The sequence below is a fragment of the Sarcophilus harrisii genome, chromosome 4 (assembly GCF_902635505.1).
Source record: "Sarcophilus harrisii chromosome 4, mSarHar1.11, whole genome shotgun sequence".
NCBI lineage: Eukaryota > Metazoa > Chordata > Mammalia > Dasyuromorphia > Dasyuridae > Sarcophilus > Sarcophilus harrisii.
In genome coordinates this window covers 383598149-383624219 of record NC_045429.1, presented here as the reverse complement: position 1 = coordinate 383624219, position 26071 = coordinate 383598149, and the positions used below count along the sequence as shown (strand labels likewise).

At 36.9% G+C, this 26071-nt stretch overlaps 1 protein-coding gene across 2 annotated transcripts in view; it reads right to left on the bottom strand.

Annotated features, from left to right (window-relative positions):
- The window catches only part of KIF26B (kinesin family member 26B), a 612624-nt gene that overhangs the window by 70196 nt on the left and 516357 nt on the right, over nucleotides 1-26071 (bottom strand). For both annotated transcript variants that reach the window (XM_003767766.4, XM_031966991.1), the window contains 3 exons: nucleotides 22812-23074; nucleotides 18524-18707; nucleotides 7695-7854 (listed from right to left, as the gene is read on the bottom strand). In XM_003767766.4, the coding sequence (XP_003767814.2) occupies nucleotides 7695-7854; nucleotides 18524-18707; nucleotides 22812-23074 (607 nt within the window). The remainder of the gene's footprint in view (nucleotides 1-7694; nucleotides 7855-18523; nucleotides 18708-22811; nucleotides 23075-26071) is intronic.

Below are 26071 nucleotides of genomic sequence, written 5' to 3'. Positions count from 1 at the left end.
AGAAGCTCTTTCCACTGCTTACTCTCCTAACTAAATCTAACTGGGACTTAACCAATGCCAGGATTTTGTTTCTTGTGTATTTTCCTTGACCAATTCCTAAACTGTTGAATTTTGATAAAAATGAAAACCACATGCATTCAAGCTTAGAGAAACAATCTTCTCATCTTCTTGGGGACTTTTCCCACCTTCCTACTGGAAGTCAGTGCTACACCACAGAAAGAGCAATGGACCCAAGTTACAGAATCTGAGTTTGAATTGAGTCTCTGTCACTGACTATTGGAGTGCTATTCCCATGCAAGTCCTTCCATTTTTCAGGGTTTCAGTTTCATCTATAAAATAAAGGGGTTAGATCAGACAGATGGTCTCTGATGATCTCTTTCAGTTCTGAATCTATGATCAAGGAGAACCATGGATTTAATTATTATCAATATATTTGGGGGTTGAGCCTCTTTCCCTTGGCATTTCTAGACCTTAACCCCTTATGATAGGAAAGCAACCCTGGGGTTTTCCTATGAGAGATGCAAAGAAAGAATATTTCTCTGGGGAATCATGGGTATGGTTTGAAAAGCACTTGCAAGAGTCTTCAAAAATACTGAGTCTGCTGCTATAAACTAATAATTACAGATTCCTGTGAAGATACATATCATTCCTATTATTGGACGGTGATATATCTTAATGTTTCCTAAATCTAAGGATTTCATGTTTGAAAGGGAATTTAAGGGCTCTCTTATCGAACTGGTACTTAACCTTGAATCTTCTCTGAAATTTTTCTGACTAAATTTTTTCTGACTGTAATTTTTCTTGGCATCTAGTGTTCACCTGGAGATTTCCAGTGGTAGGGTACCCATCTTTATTCTCATTAGCTAATTCTTCTTCTATATAGCTTTAATTGTTAGGGAGTCTTCCTTTTATTATTTATTATTGCTGACTATGAGTCTTAGAATTTATTATAGCCTCTGAAGAATTCTAAAGGAATTATCACACTGAGGAGCCAATGTGAAAGCACACTGAGCTGGCTATGACCCATAACAAATAAAAAATCATGAAGAACGTACATGTTGAGCACAAGGGATAATAATAATCGCTAGTGTGTGTATAGTGCTTTAAATTTTGTGAACCACTATACATGTAGAAGTACTGCTAGAATATGGTACTGATGTCCTTTTTGGTGCTGGGCAAGAGTGACAGGAGATGGGTAGTCATGGCTGAGTTTGGACCTACATAAAACTATCAAGAAGTGAACACAATATTCCAGCTATAGTCTAACCAGAATGATATATAGTGAGAACTTCATATTCTCCTTTATCCTGAACATTTGCTTCTACTAACAAGTCTTAACTTCATGTTACTTTTTTTATCTGTCATGTTAACATTGTTAACTCATATCAAGTTGCATTAAACTAAAAATTCCAGGTCTTTTTCATATAAATTGTTATTCTCTAGTCAAACATTGTTCTACTGATTTTTGAGCCCAAGTGCAAGACTTTACTTTTATCCCTATTAAATTTCTTTTGAATAGATGCAGCTCATTGAGATATTTCCAGACCCTGATTCTGCATCCAATGCATCAGCAATTTAATAAATATTACAAATTTACAAATAATTCAGCTGAATTTAAACTTCTAATATTACTCATTGGCCTTACTCATCATTGATCATGTCAGGGGATACATTTGTCTGCTAAATTCTTTATGCACTCAGAAGGACTTTCCTCATTATTTCTTAAACTTCAAATTGCACTGAAAATGGAAGCCATTTGTGATGTAGTTGGTATCTGGTCAGAGCCATTGCTTAACCTGGTATTTACTATGATAGAAACTTTTCAACCAGAATTCCTCCTGAGTTCAAATCCAACCTCAGGTACTTACTAACTGTATGAATTTTCCACAAGTTTCTTAACTTCAGCCTCAGTTTCCTCATCTATAAAATTGAGATAATAATAGTACCTAAAGCATTAAAAATAAATATTATGCATTACTAAATATATTATTAGTATATATTAATATTGCTTTTAATGATTCTTTTACAACAATAAAATACAATCTGTGGTTAATAATACTATTTATAACATATATCTCCCAGGACTGTGAGAATCAAATGAGGTAATATTTATAAAGTGCTTAGCATAGCACCTGGTACATAGTGGGCACTATATACATGCCAGCTATAATAATAATTATCTTAACTGACTTGTCCAAGATCAAGCAGAACTGGATTTGGAACCCTATATGTCTTGGTACTGAGTATAGTAGTCCATTTGGCCTGCCACACTCCTTTCAGAGACTTCCTCATCTTGTCCACATGGAATTGTCCAAGGTCTATCTCTTCAGTAGCTCAGTGACTATCTCCAGTTCATGGCCATCCTCCTTCATGAACACTGTCATCCCTCAGGACTGACTGGTGGGGTTTCAGAAGGGACAGTGAATCTATAATGACATATGGCTGATGATATTCTCCCTGCTACTGCCTATACGTCTACTTGCTGCCTGCCAAAGCTGTATCATCAGCAAAGTCAGAATCATTTAGGGCAAGTCTAGAGTGCCTGGGGGAGTGCCTAGGATGGGTAATGAATCTAAACTCACTTCTTAACTCACTCACATGACAAATGATCTGGGACCAAGATGAAGAGAAATGAGGAAAGGACATATCCCCTCTGCACACATTTTGGTTAATTTCCCAGAAGCAAGCCATAATAATACAGGTTCCAAGCAGAGTGTTGTCGAGTATGACAAATTGAGCATCCGGGGGATGGGGGAAATTAGAAGGGGGGAGGGCAGTAGTATTCTGGATTCTTTTTAAGTAAACAAGAATAAAAAATTTTTAAACTGCAAGAAAAGGGACTGTTTCCTCTAGGATACATGCAAGTAGAAAGAATAAAGTTTGGCACTAGGTAGGGCATTTTTGCATGCTCATACAAAAGCTGCATAATGTAGCTTTTGAATTCTGGCTGAATTTAGAAAAGAAACTGGGGCCATCCTGCTGTGTTAAATCCCTCCTGCTGTGCTGGGGAAAGGCAACTCATATTTTATAAAGCTTGATGAGAAAGGGGAAGTATATTGGCTCAATGGGATTAGAAAGATGCCAAAGTCTCCAAAGCTGTGAGATAGAATCCCAGTTTTGCTTTTAGTACCAAGGGGCTAGGCAACTCTGGGCAAATTCATGCCTTGGCTTTCTTATCATCAAAGAAAGGGTAAGCAACTCAGTTGATCCCACTTTTCAATGACCCTGAAATCAAACCTGGAATTTGTTCCCATGGAGGCTGCTTATCTGGGGGAGATTGTGCAAGATGCCATAGGGGAAACCTCAAGCTCTGAGATAAACATGAAGGATTGGAGAACAATGGAAATCTCTCTATTTCTATTGAGCTGCAACAAGTTGGCAAACAAACAGCACTAGCTGAGATGCAAGTCCATTGGGCATTATGTGTACCTGGCTCTAGGCTTCCCTTAAACCAGCTTGACCAACATGTGGTGTGTTGGGCAGTGGTCTGGCAGCAGATGGAGTTCTTGAATGCCCATGGCTTTCCTGAGCTAAGGTCATACTGGTGAGGAATGGTCTTTGGACTCTAGGTAATATAAAAAGACTTTATGTCTACATAAAGAATAGGGACAGTGTGGGAGGAGCCAAAATGGTGGATAGTAGACAGGTCTTTGAGCTCTTCCTGGATTCCCTCAGATCAACACCAGATCAAGCCTCTGAATGGGTTTTGGAGTGATAAAACCCCCAAATATTTGGACTGTAAGAAATTTCCAGCAAAAGAATTTTGGAAGAACTTTAAGAAAAGTCTGTCTCAATCAGGTCAATAAGGTGACCCAGGGAAATCTACTGGAAGGCTCTTAACCAAAATACAATAGCTTTGGCTACTCTCTCCCGGTTCAGAAGCCAATGGATCAGCAGACTAGCTGTGAGATCTCCAATGCAATTACAGCAAATAGTGAGCCCCTGAACTGAAGAATAATGTGGAACTTGGCCACACACACTAACACAGGAAGGAAGCCAGCAGGCACTGACTCTAGGGCAATATGAAGCCTTTGTTGCCTGTAGAGGAAACTTGGGACAATCTCCCCTTTTGCCCTAAGAGCAGATTTCAACCTTTAAAAATGAGCAAAAAAGCAAAAAGAGCTCTGACCATAGATAGCTATTAAGGAGACAGGGAAGAACACACCCCAAATCCTGAAGACAACTAAAGGAAAAACATATCCAAATGAAGCTCAAAGGGTGTTATGAGTTGGTCTTCAATTCAAAAGGCTCTCTTGGGAGAATTCAAAAAGAATCTTAAAAGAGAGTTAAAAGAAAAATGGGGAAAGGAAATGAGAGCTTTGCAGGATAGTATTGAAAAGGAAACAAAGAAATTATCTGACAAAAACTTCTTAAAATAGAGTTGATGAAATGGAAAAATAATACAATTCTATAAAAAATACAATTTATGAAATGGAAAAAAACCTAATGAACAAAACAACTCATTTAAAAATTCAATTAACCAAATGCAAAAGGAGGTTTATAAAAAGATAACTAAAGAAAATAATTCACTAAAAATTAGAATTTAACAAATGGAAAGAATGACTCAATGAGACATTGAAAATCAATCAAACAAAACAAAAAAATGAAAAAAATAGAAGAAAATGTAAAATACTTCATCATAAAAACAACTGGCCTGGAAAACAGATCCAGAAAAAAACAATCTAATAATTATTGGACTACCTGAAAACCAAGATGAAAAAAAAAAGAACTTAGATAATATCTTTCAAGAAATCATCATAGAAAACTGTCCTGATGTCCTAGAATCAGAAGGTAAAATAGCCATTGAAAGAATCCACCTGAAAAAGTCCCCAAAATGAAAATTCCAAGGAAGATAAATTTCAGAATTATCAGATCAAGGAAAAAATACTGCAAACAGAAAGAAACAATTCAAATATTGAGGAGTCACAATCAGGATTACCCAGGACCTAGCAGCTTCCACATTAAAGGATCAAAGGGCCTAGAGCATGGTATTCTGGAGGGCAAGGGTGCTTGGACTGCAGGCCAAAATCCACTAACAAAATTAAACATTATCTTTCAAGGGGAAAAGATGGACAATTAATGAAATAGGAGAATTTTATTTATTTTTTTTATTAAAAAAGATTAGAGCTGAATAGGAAGTTTGATCTTCAAGTACAGAACTCAAGAGAAGCATAAAAAGGTAAAAAGGAAAGGGAAAAAAACCTTTTTTTTAAAGATTAAAATGTTTACATCCCTACTTAGGAAGATGATATGTTTTAACTCTTGAGAGCTGTATCTTTGTTAGGGTATACTTACAGGGTGTAGGTATAATTTGACTTTATTGTGATGATATAAAAAAGAAACTAGAGGTAAAAAAAAAAGATATTGTATTGTAATAAGAGGAAAGGAAAAGTAAAATGGGGTAAATTACATCACATATAAGAGACAAAAAAGACCTATTACTATTGAGGGAAAGAAAGGAGGGGGATGAGTATTATATGAACCTTAATCTCATCAGAGTTAGTTCAGGGAGAGAATATCAGCCATATTTAATTTGATAAAGAAACTTCTCTCACTCTATAGGGAAGTAGGAGGGGAAAGGGGAAAGGAAAGGGGGAGGCTAATAGAAGTGGAAACAGAAGTAGATGGGGAAGGGGATAAAAAGGGGCCACCGGCTCTAAAAAGAGAGGGCTTATTGAGAGAGGTGGTGATCAGAAGCAAAATACTGGGGAGGAGGGAAAGGAGGAAAGGAAAGAGAAAAGTATAATTTGGGGAAAATAAGATGGTGGGAAATATAAAGTTAGTGATTTTAACTGTGAATGTGAATGGAATGAACTCTCCCATAAAACTAGAAGTGGATAGCAGACTAGATTAAAAACCACAATTCTACGATATGTTGATTATAAGAAACACATTTCAAGAAGAATGATGAAGATAAAAGACTGGAGCAGAATCTATTATGCTTCAGCTCAAGTAATAAAAAAAAAAAGAAGCAGGGGTAATGATCCTGATCTCAGATCAAGCAAAAGCAAAAATAGATTTAATTTTAAAATTACATTAATTAATTAAAAGAGACTACATTTTGCTAAAGAGTACCATAATTAATGAAGTAATATCAATACTACACATATATACACCAAATGGTATAACATCCAAATTCCTAGAGGAGAAGCTAAGAGAGCTGTAAGAAAAAATAGACAGCAAGACTATACTAGTGGGGAATCTCAACCTTGCTTTACCAGAACTAGATAAATTGAACCACAAAATAAATAAGAAAAATTTAAAGAGGGAAATAAAATTTTAGAAAAATTAGGTATGATAGACCTTTGGAGAAAATTGAATGGGAGCAAAAAGAAATGTACTTTTTTCTTGGTGGTACATGGAATCTACACAAACATTAGCAGGTATTAGGGCATAAAAGCCTCAAAAATCAAATGCAGAAAGGCAGAAATAATAAATACATCTTTTTCAGATCATTAGGCAATAAAAATTACATGTAATAAAGAATGAGGGCAGTTCACTTTTATCCCTTGAAGGTGTGAGTGGTACAGATGGATGTTGGAAATGAAGGAAATCTTTTTTTAGATGGGTTTTCACTCATTTTATCATTCTGTTCTATATTCTTTAAAGTTTTCCCAGAGGATAAGGCCCTTCCCAATCTGTGATTGCTCATAATAACACCTGATTTTATTGGTGAATCTTAACTTGAAAAAATTATTAATAGGTCACTATTTTTATTTATAATCATTGGCTCACAGATTTAATGTTAGAAGAGACATGAACTGAGATTTAGTCTGGGTAGATGATATGCCCAGTAATTAATTTTATTAGTGATTCTTAATTATTAACTAGTATCTATATATGGCATTTTAATGTTTGCAAAAATTAAAAAGTACAAATATTAACTCATTTTATAATCACAACAATCCTGGGAGGTAGGGCTATTATTACTCCCATTTAAGGAAACTGAGGCAGCCAGAAGTTGAGTGACTCACACAATTAAAAAATTATCTATAGCTAGATTTGAACTCGTCTTCTTGTCTCTTGGGTCAGTACTCTACCCACTGAACAACCCCACTAATTTTTTAAAAAATATTTTACTTGTTGCATTTATGATTATAGATTTAGAGCTGGAGCACTTAATCTAGAACTTCAGCTCTGAAGCCTAGTTGTCTTGATTAGTGGGTACCTCAGTCAATCAATTAATAAGCATTTATTAAGTGTCTGCTATATGGTCCAGTGGATAAATGCCAGGCCTGGAGTCAGGAGAATATGAATTCAAATCTGGCTTCAGACACCTACTAGCTGTGTGATCTTAGGCAAGCCACTTAACTCTGTTGGTCTCAGTTTTCTCATTTTGTAAAATTGTAAAATTTTATATAATAAGATGAGTTAGAGAAGGAAATGGCAAACTGTTCTAGTATCTTTGCCAAGAAAACCTCAAATGGGGTCACAAAATTAGACACAACTAAAATGACTGAACAACATTGACTATTGTTCCCAGACCCTGCCTGACTGGAAAATAATGCACTGCATTGCAGGAAATGGATTCAAGTTCTTGGTCCTGATTGGATAATAAAACTGAAGTTTCCCCTGGGTGTTTCTGTATCCCACCTTTACTACTGACCACCTTTGGGCTCACAGAGTCAAGCTCTATTGTCCAAACTCAAAGTATACAATGCTCCCTCAGGCTTCTGAAGGAGAAAGTCACTTACTTGTAAGGGATGTGTTTGCTGCCATTGACCAGAGCAAGGATGACATTTCCCAGGGCTGATAGTGACAGGCACAAGCCTGAACCACCCTCTCGATTTTTGCTGAGAGCTTTGACACAGCTGCCTAGGTCAATCAGATGCAAGCGGCTTCGACCTCCAGACACTGTCACAAAGGAGAGAGAGGGAAAAAAAAAGACAGGAGGGGCAGTGGTTAGCAGCAGTGGCTGATGTAGAATGATTTTTGATAGAGTTTCTTGGGAAAATTCCCTATGGATACACATATGTGCACACATGAACAGGCACAAGACCCTGCTCATCACAACCTACTTAGAAACCCCACTGAAATCATATATGGGAATAATAAACAGTGGGGGTCCTGTTAACTTCTATTCTATGTACATAACCATATATTGCTTCTCAGTGCTAGTCTCCTTAACAATTGTTACTGCTATCACAATGCTTAGCAACATACAGCCTGAGTTCAGCAGGAACCTAGAGAAAGTAAACTTGTAATATGGGGAAATATAGTGGTACCTTGCTGCTCTCTGGATTAAGCAAGATTTTGATTACAATTCTCAGTATGGCTTATTCTCAAGTATTCATTTGCTTATTGCTCATCTGAAACAATCACGAGTCTAATATCTTTTCACTGTTCAGGTAATAATCTGTCAATCCAATATCCAATAAACATTATTAAATACCTACTATGTACCAGGCACTGTTAAGTGCTGAGATTTCAATTAATAAAAAGACAGTCCTTGCCCTCACAGAGTTCACAATAGAATGTCAACAGTCATTGTTGCCAGCCAAAGAAGGTCTCAGTCAAAGGATTTCGATATGGGGGGGGGGGAGGAGGGAGGAGATGGGAGAAAGGTGAATGGTGGTCAGAATATGTCTAAATGTGACTCTGCTGCATGCCAATGGCTGATTCTGTACACATGATCTCTGTCATTTAATAGGTGGTGAAATGACAGTCTGTTAGAATTGGAACCAGGAAGACCTGAGCTGATATTGTGCTTTGGATATGTACTAGCTGTGTGACTATGGCACAATATTTAGTCTCTTTTAGCCTCGGTTTCCACACCTATAAAATGGGGGGGGGGGTTTAATAATAGACCATCTATCAAGGAACTGAGGTTTGAATGACATAATACATGTAACAGTTCATTACAAATTTTACTATATAAACGTGAGCTAACCTCATTAAGACAATGAATTACTCAGTTTAGAAAGAAAAAAACTGTAATCTCATTACACAATTGCTACTAGTACTGCTGCTGCCATTACCACTACTACTCAATTTGGAAACAATTGCAACTTCATTATATAGTTACTGATTGCTGCTACTATTACTACTACTCCTCATATTAGAGAGAGGAAAAAACTGTAACCTAATTGCAATCACTACTGTTGCTATTTCTACAATTATGACTACTACAACTACTAAACTGTAACCTAGTTACATAATTACTACTGCTGCTATAACTGTTGCTGCTGCTGCTGCTGCTGCTGCTACTATTGCTACTACTATTACTATAACTATGACAATGATGACGATGACAACTACTACTACTACTACTACTACTACTACTACTACTACTACTACTACTACTACTATTCCTCAGTTAAGAAAGAGAAAAAACTATAACCTAATTACATAATTACTACTACTGCTGCTGCTGGTGCTGCTGCTACTGCTACTACTACTTCTATTACTACGGCTACAACTACTACTACTACTACTACTACTACTACTCAGTTTAGAGAAAGAAAAAACAATAATCTAATTACATGGTGACTACTACTGCTACCACTGCTAACTGCTGCTGCTGCTAGTACTACTAATACTATCTGACTTCATCTCTCCTCTTCTATTATTGTAGAAGACTGAAAAAGTAGCTTTGAGATATAATTAATTCCTGAGGTCTTTACCTGACCTCAGACACCATCCCAATCAAACCCAATTTTTCAAGTAAGAAAACTGAGGCCATTTAGGTTAAATAACTTGCCCAACTTCACATGGGCAGACAGAGACAGGATTTGATCTCAGGGTCCCTGACTTTTAAACCTAGTGCTCTCTCCACCAGACTACATAGTTTCCTGTACTAAAGATCTGATAGCTTCAACAGGTGGTGAAATGAAGATATTTTCAAATGATTTTCTTAAGGCTAATTGCTTCTACCCCACCTTAAGTCCTATTGTCTGCTCCTAGTTTAGAAAGACAATTTGAGCCCTATGGCTAATAAGATTTCATGCTTAATAAAAATATGTTTTCCCCTATTTTACTAACTAGGCTAACACCTGCAACGTTGGGATATGCTGGGTTACCTTTTCCCCCATATTTCTCCATGCTGAAAATTTTGCTATGACAAATAAGGGAATAATTACTTTAAGACAATTATTTAATTGAGAGACAGAGACACACATAGATAGGCAGAGAGAGACAGACAGACAGACACACAGACAGAGAACTGCAACCCAATTACATAGACAGAATATTGGTATGTATCACAGATTGAAGGGGATAGAGATGGCCCAGTGTGTCCTTGTTTTGACCTTGAGTTGAGTTGATTTAACTAAATCAAAAAGTCTCCTATACACCCTTACAAGGAGGCATAGAACAAATGAGCTCATTTACACTATGCTATAAGAACATTATACAGTATTCATAATTATGCACAAGTGACTCAGGCAAGTGAATAAAAATTTAGACAAGGGCAAATGAGCTTAAAACTGTACCAGCATCTGCCTATATCATCTAGGCAAAGTGGAATTGAAACCTTCACAGAATTTGGAATTTCACATGTTTTGCTTAATCTAGGATGGCAGGGACTAGCTAAATGGGTTCATATCATTTGCCCATTAACAAGAAACCATATTACCTCCAGAGACAGAAGAGAAATTATTTTTAAATGAGTTAAAACTATAAGTGCAGTTAATTGGTGGTGGTGGTGGTGGGGGAACAGAGAGGGAAAGAAAAGAGAAATACTTGGAAGCTAGTTCTCTGTCTCTAAGATTCTTACAGTTTCTCAGAAGCTGTAAGTTTCAACTTCATCTGAATCTGTTATACTTTGTTCAAAACTCTCCTTGGATTCTAGCATTTATACTCTGAGGGTCTCTAAATCTAGATTTGAACTAAACAGAATTATCCATAAGCTTTGAGTGTCACCAGAAGGCAATAGGCACTCACTTTGCAAGGCCACAAAGAGTGGCTACTTCCGATTGAAAGGAAGATTAGTCATGGCCGTGAGGATTTCCTGATAGATTCTCTCTTTAGCATCCCAGTCTCAGCCAATCAGCATTCCTGGTTTCATCATTTCCATGTAAAGCATCTGAATGGACTCAAAGTACTACCTCTTTCAAAGTCTGCTCATGTAAAAGTCAATTTGATTGGCTCTTCTTACTAAGGAGCAATTTTCAATTTCTTTACATAAGGCATCCATTTTTATGCATCAGAACACAAGCTTTTATCTTTATCCTCTGACTTCCCCAAGAACATTGTTTTCTTCTTTTGTGTGTATGTATATAAAAGTTTTATTCATTTTAAATTTAAATATAAAAAGGGAAAAGAGAAAAGAGTATTACTATGTACACAGCAGAATGTGAGAGGATTCAATATAAAACAATAAATTTCCATTTCAAGAGAACTTACATAATAAATACTACACATTATTTTCAAAGCTACCCAGCTTTTCTTTGCTTCCTTTAAGGTTTTGTTTTGCTCTCTACTGTACACTTTTTATTTTTTTTCTCCCTTCCACACGTGTGTGTGTGTGTGTGTGTGTGTGTGTGTATCATAGCTAAGTGACTTATACCTAGTTACTAGTGGTAGTGATGGGAGGCTGGTAGAATGGTGATATCTAGGTCCATGTGTCTCTAAACAAAATGGATAAGGTGTCAGTGAAAATGTTGGGCAAAGAATCAAAAACAACAGTAGACTTACTGGTTAATGTGCTGAATGGAAAGTCATAGGCCTGCAGATACCAGGAGCCAGGTGTGTCTGAGTGTGCTAACACAGCTGGTCTCGTATATGTCCATATGAGAAATCAAAATAATTGAACCAGTATAGAACTTGATCAAACCAAAAAATATTTGGACACAGCTTCTCCTACCTAGTTAGGCATTTCCCTCTGGTCTACATCATAGGAGTGTTCAGTTTAATTCAATAAAGCATATGTTAATAAACACCAACTCTGGGCTGCTTCTTCCCAAATTCTCCCTCTCATTTTGTTATTTAGTTGTTCAGTTATATCCAACTCTTCAGGAGTGTGTGTCCATGGGTTTTTCTTGGCAAAAATATCTAAATCATTTGTCCATATGAGGCAAAGAAGAATAAACTAGAAGTCAGAGGAGCAGAGTTCGTTTTTAGCTCTGTTCTGGACTAGATCCATGACAACAACTTATTTAATCTCTAAGGGAGAGAAAGAGAGCGAGAGAAAGAGAGAGCAAGAGAAAGAGAGAGAGAGAGAGAGAGAGAGAGAGAGAGAGAGAGAGAGAGAACAAGTCAGATCTTTAAGGTTTTTCCAGCTTGAAAATGCTATTCTGGATACCCTAACCTCTTGAGATTTTTTTGACCATGTTTTGGAAAAGGAGTTAAGACTCTAAGGAGAAAATCATGAAAGATTAGGAAAATTATCCTATCAGCCTTGCAGACAAGTACAAGAAATGGCCCATGGAATGCCTTTTAAGAGTTCAGGCTCCCTCTATAAACTGCAAAGGGAATAGTACTTATAAATAAGTCATCAAGCATAAATCCGTGCCAGCCCTAGGCAAGCCTCGAAACCCTACAGGAACCTTGTTCATCTGATTGCCCATTTATATCATTTATAACTTCACACTCTTCTGCCTTCTCCACCCCCAGTAATATTGTTTCACCTCTTCAGATTCAATGGTTCCTCCTTTCTTTCACCCATTATGTTCCAGACAAATTGATTTAATCTCTTTCCAAAATCTCACTTTATATGTTCTGATATCTCTGTGCCTGTGCCTTTGCTGACTATTCCCTAAGACTTTATGTGCCTCTCCTTTTTGAATAACTATTTCTTCGTGAAATTAAACATCTTCTTTATGACTTTTCTTCTAGGGCTTCATAAAGCATTTTTAAAAATTTCTCTGATGTACTTAGAATGTGTATTATAATTGTCTATATTTAATTCCATGCAGACTATATGTCTCATTGAATTCTGTCTCTTACAGCCTAGTTCCTACCACAGCACAGCACTCTAAAATAGGATGTATCTGATACCTATTAAATCAGTGAATGAATTAATACCTTTGTGACTTCTTAGTACCAGTTAATTCCAGGAGTATGCTGGCATAGACATGGTGGATAGATCACTAGGTCTGGAGTCAAGAAAATATGAGTTTAAATACTGCTTCAGAAATCTAGACAAGTCACTTAATCTCCTGTCTAAATCTCTTCACTTGTAAAGTTGGGATAACAACACCTCTCTCTACCTCTCAGGGTTGTTGTGAGGATCATATGAGATATTTGTAAAGCATACATATCTCATATGGTACATAGTGGACACTAAATTCCTCCCTCCTTCTTTCCATTTTTTCTTTCCTTCCTTCTCTTCCTTCTTTTCTTCTTCTTTCCCTTTATACTCTTTTCCCCTATCTTCCTTTCCTCTTTCCTTCCTTTCTTCCTTTTTCCTCTCTCCCTTCCCCCCTCTCTGTCTCTGTCTCTCTCTCTCTCTCTTCTTGCCTTCTTCCCTTTCTTTCCTTCCATCATAAATCAACAAACTCTTTCCTAGAACTTAGAATTCTCTAGGGATATGTGACATGGTTTTCTACTCAAAGGTAGAGCCAATGTAAGAAGTACTACAAAAAGGCAGTTATTATAGAATATACTGAAATCATGTAGGAAAATATATCTTTTACAATTGAAAACAAAAAATAGCCTTTCTTTACTGCCATCTGAAAAAGAATATATTTCTCTAGAGATTTTGTTTTCTTTCAGCTATGTCTAGAAATAGGAAAATCTTAAATGTGCATATGTGTAAGCACGTGTGTGTGCGTGTGTGTGAGTGTATGGAAGCTATATGACTGATACATCAAATCAGCCATCTTCACTCATAACGGCCAGTTAATAGAAGCATGCTCCATCTTCCTCTTCGCTGCAGGGTGGCTAATTAATAAACCTTCCCTTAATTGAGTTCTGGCTGCTACGTCCAGGGGGATTATTACTTAAATATAAGTAAACAAAATTTCCATTTTAAACAACACACTAAATCATCTCATTACATTTTAAACAGATGTAAATTCACTGAACTCAAACATGTACAGAGAATGGTAGGCAAGTCCATTACTCAGGCAGTGCAGATATGGGCCTCATGGTGCCTTCCAGCATAGCTTTCCCTTCCTGCACTTTTGGTAGGCAGGTATCTATCATCTATTGTCATCAGGTCACTATCTTTTTTTCCCCTCCTTTTCTCTCCATTACTAATATGCTAAAATGTCTCTGTAAAAGCTTTTGGAAGCTAATTATGATAACAATCCCTTTGGTGTTTTTCTAAAGTAGGATTTTAAATATTATCTTTCATATGTCGTACATTGAAAGGTTGTAGTTTTGATGTTTAATATTTAGCAAATATTAAGAGCATGTTAAGGTTTTTTTGTTTTTTGTTTTTTGTTTTTTTTGGAAATAACAATTCCAAGACAAAAATAAGTCCTTGAGTAAATAGTCTGATAATACCTAAAGGGACGAGTTGACATTTCTTTCCAATTCCACAATTGCATATCTTTTTATAATCAAGTGTAAAAGGAATACTATGACCTTTTCTCTTTCTGATATTATAGGAATTCTACAAAAAGCAGAAAAAAACATAGCTTTTATTGCAGTACTTTTTGAATAGTCCAAACTGGGGAAGGTTGAAAAGATTAAGAAAATTTTATCTTTCAGGATTCTTTTGCAGTTGAGATCTTTTGAGGCCTACACTTTGCTAAGAGGGCAGTTAGATGTATAGAGTGGTGGGGCTGGAGTCAGGGAGACTTGAATCCATATCCAATCTCAGACACTTAGTAACTGTACAAGCCTGGGCATGTCACTTAACCCTATTTGCCTCAGTTTCCTTATCTGTCAAATGAACCAGAAAAGGAAATAGCAAAACACTCCAGGAGTTTTCCAAGAAAATTCTAAACGGGATCACAAAGAGTTATACATACTGAAATGATTCAATAACAATTTTGCTTTAAAAAGATAACAATCCCTCATAGCTTCTTCTTATTAGTGACAGCATCTCGAAAGGAAGAAATAAATGCAGATACTTTTCGGATTCACAATTTCCTACAATTGAGGTATCATTCCCCTCTTCTCTCCTTCATATTGAGAGTATTTGCTTTTTATTCAATATCAGAACCACTATCTTTCCATCTGCCTTTACACTAGCATTTATATAATGATCATTGATACTCTTAACAACCTTGGAAGATCAATGATCCCCATTTCATAGATAAGGGAACTAGGTAAACAAAAAGTAAATCACTTGCTCAGGGTGGCCAGCTAAGTAAGTATCTGAACAGAATTTGAAATCAGGTCTTTCTAACCCAAGTCTAGCACTCTAATCACTGTGCCATCAAGCTTTTTTGCCAAAATTTCAGTCACATGGAACCCAGAACTTTTGAAGACAAATGAACAGAAAATGCTCTGTTTAAAAATATTTGTATCTGTATAACCTATATCAGATTGCTTATCATCTTAGAAAATTGGGATAGTAAGGGAGGGAGAAAGAAAAAAATTTGGAACTCAGAATCTTACTAAAATGAATGTTGAAAACTATTTTTACATGTAATTGGAAAAAATAAAATATTATTAAGTAAAAAGAAAAAGCAATAAGAATATTTGTATCTTCTCATCATTGACTGAAATTCTTATTTCTTCCCCAACTCATGTTTATCCACATGAAACTCTGGAAAAAGAGAAAAACCCTGATATAAGTGCACAGAGGATGTAAATTCTGATTGGTTTCACCTACAAGATTATTTTCATTCAAGAAATTGTGATAATTGTGTTATCATGATCAAGTTTCAACAGCTGCAAATGGAGCATAGAAGCACAAACATCTTAACAATATCAAAGAATGCCATAGAATGGAAATGTCATTCCTTACCAATGCTTAGTACTATTAACATCCTGGCACACAGTGGATGCTTAATAAATGTTTGTTGATTGACTAACTAATGAGCACCTTTCTCAGATTAGGCTCTTACTTTCATGAAGGATTTTTGGAATTAGCTCTATAGTTGGAGCTGGGCCAATGTTTTCTGTTCTTTTTTCTTTTTTTTATTATAACTTTTTATTTACAAAACACATGGATAGTTTTTCAACATTGACCCTTGCAAAACCTTCTGTTCCAACTTTTCCCTTCCTTCCCCCTCCCCTAGATGGCAGGTAGACCAATACATGTTAAATATGTTAAAGTATATGTTAAATACAATATATGTATAAATATGTATACAATTTTTTTGCTGCTCAAGAAAGATCGGGTCTAGAAAGAAGGTAAAAAAACTTAAGAAGGAAAACAAAAATGTAAGCAAACAGTAACAGAAAGAGTAGAAATGCTATGTTGTGATCCACACTCATTTCCCATAGTTCTTTCTCTGGGTGTAACTGATTCTCTCCATTACTGAACAATTGGGACTGGTTTGAATCAGTTCATTGTTGAAAAGAGCCACATCTGTCAGAACTGATCATTGTATAGTCTTGTACTTGAAGTGTCTAATGATCTCCTGGTTCTGCTCATTTCACTCAGCATCAGTTCATGTAAGTCTCTCCAGGACTTTCTGAAATCATCCTGCTGGTCATTTTTTACAGAGCAAATTCCACAATATTCATATACCACAATTTATTCAGCCATTCTCCAATTGAGGGGCATCTACTCAGTTTCCAGTTTCTGGCCACTACAAAGAGGGCTGCCACAAACATTCTTGCACATGTGGGTCCCTTTCCCTTCTTTAAGATCTCTTTGGGATATAATGGACCAATGTTTTCAAGCAGACTAGGAGGAACTGATAACATTTTACTATGTTACATGCTTCTAACAATAAAAAAAAACCTTTGGTCTGCAAAGGTGAGTCTAAAAAAAAACTACTGAGCAAAGAAGCATCCTTTGCTTTTTACTGCTGTTAAGAACATAGCCAGTGTGCTTTGAACTAGGCTACTATATAAAACTGGGAGCTACACATGCTGAGAATCACAGTGTGGATTCAAGCCCAACATAGCAGAGTGAGGATGCTGTCTGTAGGTTAATAGATACAGGAGACAGGCAGGAAGAAGCTACATTAGATGCACTGATCATACAGATACATTCTGACACCATCCATCAACTTGCTTTCTAACAGGATTAAGTTTTGATAACCAGAAAATTGATTTGTATCCTCATTCTTAGATGATGCAGTGGTCGGTCATGTCAGGCTCACTTTTAAAGGAGAGAAGCAAAGAATGGGAACAGGTCTAAATATATTTTATGCAGCCATTAATGCATTCATTTGTTTTGGGGGTTAGCTTGGCATATACTCCATGGAGCATCCATAGGAATGAGCCCCTGGGAGGCAATCTCATGAAAAAAGCACTCAACCTCCATGGCTACTTCTGGAGATATATTTTAATTTCTTAACAGCAGAAAGCCCTGTGTTAGCCACTGGGTATACAAATAGAAAAGGAGACAGTCTCCGCTGTCAAACAGCTCACATTCTAATAAGAGAAATAAGAGGTTTCAGCTACAAGTTGGATGGAAAGGGTCAGTGATCCTTAGGATGCAGAGGAAAAACAGATGGTATTATAGTTCTCAGTTCTGAAAGCCTGGAACTTTAAGATGATAAAGTAGGCCTCTTATTGATCCCCATGAGCCTACTCCATTTTCTATGACAAGTACTGAATTGGTCACAGAACCAGGAAGAACAGAGTTCACAGAGGCCATAACATGAGCTCAGGCTGGAAAACTAAAGCCTTTGAATCTCAGACAAAGGGACTGGAACTTACTCTGGCAGACAAGACAAATACTGAAGGTTTTTAAGCAGAACGTACCCATGCATAAAGATAGGACAAGAATCCTAGAAGCATGTCAAAATGTTCTATACACTTCTTGGACATTCTCTCGTTGTAATAGTTATTGTATTTTAGATTTTTTTTGGGGGGGTGAGTGTCTTATAAATCCTGTGTTATATGCCAGAGGTTGGATTGAAAACTTCTACGGAGTTATATGGATAAACGAAATGGTATGGCGTAATGATCAGAGTACTTAATTCAGATTTGCAAGACCCTGATTAGATGCTCAGCCCTTCCTCCATCCTATAAGTCCTGTTTCCTTATAAAACAGGCAGACCACTCATCTTAACAACCTCCCAATGTGTTATGATGATTATTTATGTCAATCCTCATTCTGAAATAATAAAAGCTGATAGATAGAGGGTCAGGATGATATAATGGATAAGGTGTTGAGCTTGGAGTTAGGAAGATCTGTGTTCAGATCTGGATCCAGGCATTAAATTAGCTGTTTCACCACAAGCAAGTTACTAACCTTTCTCCTCCTTCACTCCTGAATTTCTCTTTGCTTGCTAACGTAGAGAAACCTCTCCTGAGAGGTGACTTCCTCTTCCAAATCTCCAGCCTTTGAAGGTAAGAACTCTTACATTTTAGTTTTGTATTCTCTATATCTCATAGAGGATAATAGAGGGTAAGAACTCTTACATTTCATCCTTGTATTCTCTATATCTCTATATCCCTGGCACCCTATGGGCATTTAACATTGTTTAAATTGAAATGAATTTTTTGTTGTTGTTGATGTGAAAGCTGCTGAGAAGAAATAACAGGAGAGAATCAATTAACTTACTTCCACCTTTGCCACTCTTTTCCATTCGGTACTGGTAAATATGCAGAGTGAATAACATATGTGAGTTCCTGTGGTCGTCCTCATCACAATCTTGCTGACTACTCCGACGAGAGGCGATGGCAGCATCAAGGAAGAAGGCCGCCTTCTCTGCTGTGGGGGCTCGGAGTTCACTCTGGTTTTGGAGCTGTAAGACATAATTCAAGAGACAAGAATAAAATGCAAAAGGGAAGTCGGCTTTAGCCTGAGGTTAGGGAAGGGGGAAGGGAATTTCCTTCCCATTGGAATATTGGTTTAAATGTTATTATTCTATTTTCTGGATTTCATACATATTTCTACATGCCTCTCACAGTCTGTAATCTCTCTGAATCCCGGATCTGTGAAATCAAGTATCTTCATAGAACACTTTGACTCCCCCATATTACATATATATAATATCTTTTTAACTCTTTGCAATCTGTTTTCTAACCTCATCACTCAATTGAAATTACTTATTCCAAAGCCATCAATGATCTTTTAATTACAAAATCTGATAGCCTTCTCTTAATATTCATTTTGCTTGACCTCTCTGCAGCTAGGTCGAGGGTAGATAGAATACTAGATATGGAATCAGGAAGAACGGACTTAACTTCTAGCTTTATCATCTATAATATAAGGATAATAATGGTACCTATCTCCCAGAATTGCTGTGAGAATCAGATGAGGTAGCATATATATGTAAAGTACTGTGGAAACTTTACAAGTCTATATTCCTACTATCCTACTAATAATAAGCAAAACAAGTACTATCATTACTACTACTTCACTCCTCCTGGATATTCTCTTTTGATTGTCTTCCTACCTGTCTGTTCTTTCTCTCCCTGATCATTATCCATAGTTGTTAATCAGCCACATCCAACTCTTTGACCAGTTTTACGGTTTTCTTGGCAACGATACTAGAATAGTTTACTATTTCCTTCTCCAGCTCATCCAGCTCAGATGAGAAACTGAGGCAAACAGAGTTACGTGATTTTCTCAAGATCACACAGCTAATGTCTGAGACCCAATGTGAACTCAGAAAGATGAGCCATTCTGACTTCAGACCCAGTCCTCTATCTGCTGTATCCATCTATCCTGCACCTCCCTCTAATCTGGGATGGGTTCCAAGGCTCTAGCCTGGGTCTTTCAGAACTCATTCTCTTTCCCCAAAAACCTGCCCACTCCCAACTTTCCTACATGTTTAGGACTTTTCACACTGGTTCATAACCTCTGAATCATCCTCAACTCTTCACTATCTCTATTTGTCCTTACTTTATGAAATGAGAATGTTGTTGGGTAATACCAGCTGGCTCTTGTTCACCCTGACATCTTTTAAATGAAGCAGGTATTCATACCTTTTAGTCTTTTAAAAAAAAAAAAACTTAAACCACCTGTGATAGAACAGGTGTGAAAAGCAAAGTGTTTGGTGAGAAGAGCTGGCCTGTCTTATCTCTGCAGAGGACTAATAAATCAATATGTGTTGGGGGAGGGATGAGGTGGTGATGTTTATCCATGATAATACTTGGGATATGGCTACATCTTCCTTCAAAGATTCCATTGTTTGGAGAAGGGACTGTAGGCTGTGAACCACCATGATTTCAGAATTGACAGCACTGATGTCCCCAAGATGGAGCACCTGGCAAGTTTTGACAAGAAAGCCTGAAGCTTTCGATTGTCTTCCTCTGTGACTTTTCCCATATTATTTTCTTCAAGTCAAATTTAAGCTTCCTTACTAATGCTAATAAGCTAAAATAAGTTGGAGTAAAAGATTAATACAACTGTTTAAGAGAGTTGAAAAGTGTTATTCAGATCATTTTAAGGTAAAGCTTTTCTGGTTGTTTTTAGGATTCTCTAATCATACTTGGGATATACTCATGAAATGAGAAAGCAGAAAATAACAACCAGCTAATTATCATCTCTGCAGAGAACTTTCCAAAAAAAAAGTTCTGATGAACTGGAACTTCCAGAAAATGATCATTTTCCCTCTACTCCATTTTAAATAGAAAAGAAAATTTATATCAAAAAACAAAACAAAACAATTTCCAAGTTGTGTCCAAGGACTGCTATAGATTCTGTCTGATCGACATGCAATATTTTAAAAAGAATCAGTAATCATAATATGATACTGAAGTAATCTCAACTGTCTAAGAAAGATTCATATTATTATTATATTCATATATATTCATATTATTATGATTATAATATTATATTACATTATAATATTATAATTAATTACTAAGACAAGCAAATAGACACACATTTTAGAAAAATATATTTCCAAAAATGTTGAAACCAGGAGGGTTTATTGCTTGACCTTCAGTTAACCAGAAAATTCAATTAAATCAAGTATCCCAAGTTTGCCAGATTCTATCATTTAAAAACACCAAATTTTCTGCTCACTTTTCCTCCTTCTGAATTTCCTGTTTTCTTCCCATTCATCTAGGTTTGAAACTTGAGTTATTTCTCTGCCTCAGCCTCCATACCTAGTAGATTTTTTAAGTCCTATCTATTTCATTTAAGAACCTATCATTTGCAGCTTTCTTCTGTCTTCCTATGGCACCAGCATAGTCATGTTCTTATCACTTCTTACCTAAACCACTTAATAGCCTCTCAACTGGTGGTCAGTCTGACTTCATTTTCATCCTTAACAATCAATTCTATGAAAAACTTTCAAAATCATTTTCCTAATAATTTTATAATTATATATTTATATATTATATATTATATAATAATCCTAATTTCCTAATTTTAATCATAACTCAAGTTTGATGCTCAAAAACTGTAAATAGCCACCTAGTGCCCAAAGAAAAAATATTATATTCTTAGCACCAATCAAAATTCTTCACATCTTGGCCTCAAGATACGTTTGGCTCCATTATTTCATGGTATTCCTCTTAATATACTCTTTATTCTAGTCTAGGACTTCTTAAACTTTTCCACTTAATGACCCATTTTTGCCTGAGAAATTATCATGTGACATATAGGTATGTAAAATAGGTATATAAGTCAAACATTTGCTGATAATAAATTATAATCTCACAACCTCCACATTCAGTTATGAGACCTCATATATGTTGTTGTGATGATTATTTATATCAATTCCATTATGATTTTTTTTTTTTTTTTTTTTTTGCTGAGGCAGTTGGGGTTAAGTGACTTGCCCAGGGTCAAACAGCTAGGAAGTGTTAAGTATCTGAGGGCAGATTTGAAATCAGGTCACACAGCTAGGAAGTGTTAATTGTCTGAGGTCAGATTTGAACTCAGGTCCTCCTGACTTCAGGGTTGGTGCCCTATCCACTGCACCAACTAGCTGCCCCTACAATCCATAATTTAAAAAGCTGGGCTCTAGTTCAATTAAAAAAAAACAATAACAACACAAAGAATTAAAAAATTTAAAAAAAAACCTATATCACTTACTCTTCTCTAATTCAGTCCTATTATATCTTGTTTCCTTGTCCTTGTTACCCTGTTTCTTAGGTGCATGGGATGGATCCTTACCCATCACTATCTCTATCTTCCATAGTTGATGCTTTGGACCAAGTTGATACTAGACACCTTTAAAAAAAATGCACGTATATGTCATCCTGATCACCCTGCTAAAGAGAGGTGGGTCTCCAATTGACAAATTGAGGGTGGTCAGAAGGTTTCTATCAGTTTGCTGGAAATGCACCAGGGAGCTTCAGGGACCTGCCTTTGTTACACTGTTAGGGTGGTCAGAGAGAAATGTGAGCCCATTGGGGTTTCATCTTGAAGAGAACTGGAGCTATTCTTGGCTTCCCTGGGTCTGGCAATTATGTCTTGGCTCTAATTATAAAGTGGTTATTAGTTCTTCCTACAGCACTACTAATCATGCTCTAGCCTAGTGCCAGGAACATAGTTTATGAAGCTATAAATGGCCATGGTAATGGCTGTAGCTATTTGTGCCATGCTGTAAATATTTCAGTTTGTTGTTAAACAAAAAAAGAATCATATTTAAAAAAAAATAAACCATAGTGGGAGGGGATGTATGGGGGAAAGAAGGTGAATTAAACTTGCCCCCAACAATTGTGGTCCCTGCTCATTGTCAGTTAGATTTAAGGTACAAATATTTAGGTTAGTAAAGCAGATGGCCCCACAGCTGCAGACTATAAAGTTTCAGGCCATTTTAAAGTAAACACTCCTAACCCTACCCAGTTTACATTTTGAGTAATTCATGGGTTGAAGTGGTCTTGAATCTCCAAGGTGGAGATCAACCGCCCTGCCCTGGACAGCAGGATGTTCCAGGCTCAGTCACCTGCATGCCACAGATGGGATCTTCACAAAGATAGACTCCTGGGGACTGGCCATCCTGCAGACTGCCCGTGGCCACCTCCGACAGCAGGTCCCGCAGGTTCTCTTCCTTCCCCCACACTTCGACGGCAGAGATCCGGACAGAGAAACGGGCTCCCGTCTTCTCTTTGCGTTCGTTAATCAGCTTGAAGAGCCATGAGATGGCACAGGGAATAATGCCAAGGTTCTGCATAGAATCATCCTTCCCAATCATGGTATAGGATTTGCCTGTGCAGACCAGAGAGGGAGAGATATGAGATCAACTTGAAAATTTAGGGAAGACTGCCAACACATAACTCTTCTCTAAAAAGACACTTCCTTTTCAGTGGACTGGGAAATATAGAGAGGAATTTACTGCAGAAGGAATGAAAAGGTGACCGTTGGGCAGGAGGAAAAAGGAAACGAAAGAAGCCAAAACCATGAGGGGAGCAAAAACAAAAGAGATGGGAAGAAAAATTCAATTTTTATGTCTCTGACTGGCAAATGACACATCTGGAGTGGTAGCCAAAGAGCAAATTCCCAGCTCTGTTTACAAAATGACTTCTATAAGGAATACAAGAGCACAGACCAGTGATAAAATTTAACCCCAAGTTCCTAAAATATTATATATGATGTGACAGTTCTGTATTACATCACACAGAGTAAAGAGAGGACTCCCAAGTTGGCCATCACCATTACAGACTTCTTTATAGCCATGCTGAAAATTAAACTTACCTATTTACATTTTACATCCTTACTTCTGGTAAATGTGGTGTATATTTTAAGAGCACATATATTTTCTATAAAAATGAGGATCTTTGCTTTGATGAGAGATCAAGGAGTGAAAAAAGGAAGGGCTGATGTAGCCCACAGATGAAGGGGATTTTTCATGTAGGACTGGAATTCATGGCTGCTTAAGTCCTCCCAGATCCTTACCTTGTGTTGAAGGGGCTGTGAATATGTGTCAAAGGGGCTGTATGTGTCATGAGATTCTTTTTTTTTTATTTAATAGCCTTTTATTTACAGGATATATACATGGGTAACTTTACAGCATTAACAATTGCCAAACCTCTTGTTCCAATTTTTCACCTCTTACCCCCCCCACCCCCTCCCCTAGATGGCAGGATGACTAGTAGATGTTAAATATATTAAAATATAAATTAGATACACAATAAGTATACCCGACCAAAACGTTATTTTGCTGTAGAAAAAGAATCAGACTCTGAAATATTGTACAATTAGCTTGTGAAGGAAATCAAAAATGCAGGTGTGCATAAATATAGGGATTGGGAATTCAATGTAATGGTTTTTAGTCATCTCCCAGAGTTCTTTTTCTGGGCATAGCTAGTTCAGTTCATTACTGCTCCATTAGAAATGATTTGGTTGATCTCGTTGCTGAGGATGGCCTGATCCATCAGAACTGGTCATCATATAGTATTGTTGTTGAAGTATATAATGATCTCCTGGTCCTGCTCATTTCACTCAGCATCAGTTCGTGTAAGTCTCTCCAGGCCTTTCTGAAATCATCCTGTTGGTCATTTCTTACAGAACAGTAATATTCCATAATTTTCATATACCACAATTTATTCAACCATTCTCCAACTGATGGACATCCATTCAGTTTCCAATTTCTAGCCACTACAAAAAGGGCTGCCACAAACATTCGTGCACATACAGGTCCCTTTCCCTTCTTTATAATCTCTTTGGGATATAATCCCAGTAGTAACACTGCTGGATCAAAGGGTATGCACAGTTTGATAACTTTTTGAGCATAGTTCCAAACTACTCTCCAAAATGGTTGGATTCGTTCACAACTCCACCAACAATGCATCAATGTCCCAGTTTTCCCGCATCCCCTCCAACAATCATCATTATTTTTTCCTGTCATCTTAGCCAATCTGACAGGTGTGTAGTGGTATCTTAGAGTTGTCTTAATTTGCATTTCGTGTCATGAGATTCTTAACAGTATTTCAGTGAATATCTATCCATTCCCCAAAATCACCACCCAACTGAACATAGCTAATATGGCCTGGTGAACAGATGGTGGTGAATCAGGATTAACAAGGCATTGCCAAGAAAAATTGTCTCGTGCCACTGTCTAAGATTTAAGTTGCAGAGCTTCCATTTCCATAGTGTTTTGCTGTTCCTTTTAGGTTTGCTAACAGTTGCAGGGAAAGGAATATGTACTCTTGAATGGCATGGAAGGATAGGAGAAGGACATTTGGCTTCTCAAGTCAAATCAAGAAGCATGAGCTAGAAATTGCCTTGACCTTAAGAAGCTTCTATTCTAATGCAGGTAGAAGAGGAAAGGTAAGAGCAGAAGCCACAGAGGAAAGAAGGAGGGAACATGGCTAGTCTGGACATATTCCTTAAAATGGAGATCACTGAAGGAAACCCTATTTCTGCCCTCTTTATGGCCATGGGGCACTACTGTAAGGAAATGCTTAAACCTGGATGTTGGGCAGATTTTGGTTGCTCAGTAGTCTTAAGAGCTAGACAACCCAGTAATGTTCCCCAGGAACTTGTTGACAAAGAAAAGCTAAATAAACCCGGAATAGTGGGGCTTGGGGAGTGTTCCTCAAGACTTTCTATTCCCACCTGTTGTCTACATAAAGAGTAAGAGATTCTTTTTGTTTTCCTTGTAATTTGTCCCATAAGAAAATATGCAATGTTGTGTTTATTTCCTAGGCTGATCTTTAATCTAGTAGAATAGAAACCAACTAAGTTCACAGTTATGCTTGGATTCCAGTAAATCATTTGATGTAATCTCTCATAATAGTTCTGCTGACATAATAATCCTTCTGACTGGCTAAATGACTCAAAGACCCAAAGAGAAATAACTAATGGTCAATGTCAAGTTAGAGGGAGGTCCCTAATGGAAAGTCACAGGATTTTGTGCTTGGTCCTGTTCTGTTTCCCATTTTTATCAACAACATGGGTAAAAGTAGAGATGGCACACTTTTCAAATTTGCAGATCACATAAAACTGAGGACAATTAACATACTGGATCTCAACGATCCTAAAAAAGACCCAACACAATAGAACAATAAATCAAATCTCATAAGATGAAATTAAATAGGAATTAAATCTTTTACTTGAGTTTTAAAAAGCCAGCTTCCTAAGTACAATAAATGGAAGTACAGAAAAGCAAAAATTGCCATTCCTGTTTTTTTCCCATTTGTCTTAAATATTAGTTATTTTTCATATATTGTAGAGCAGATTACTCTTATGGTAAATGTTGGCCTT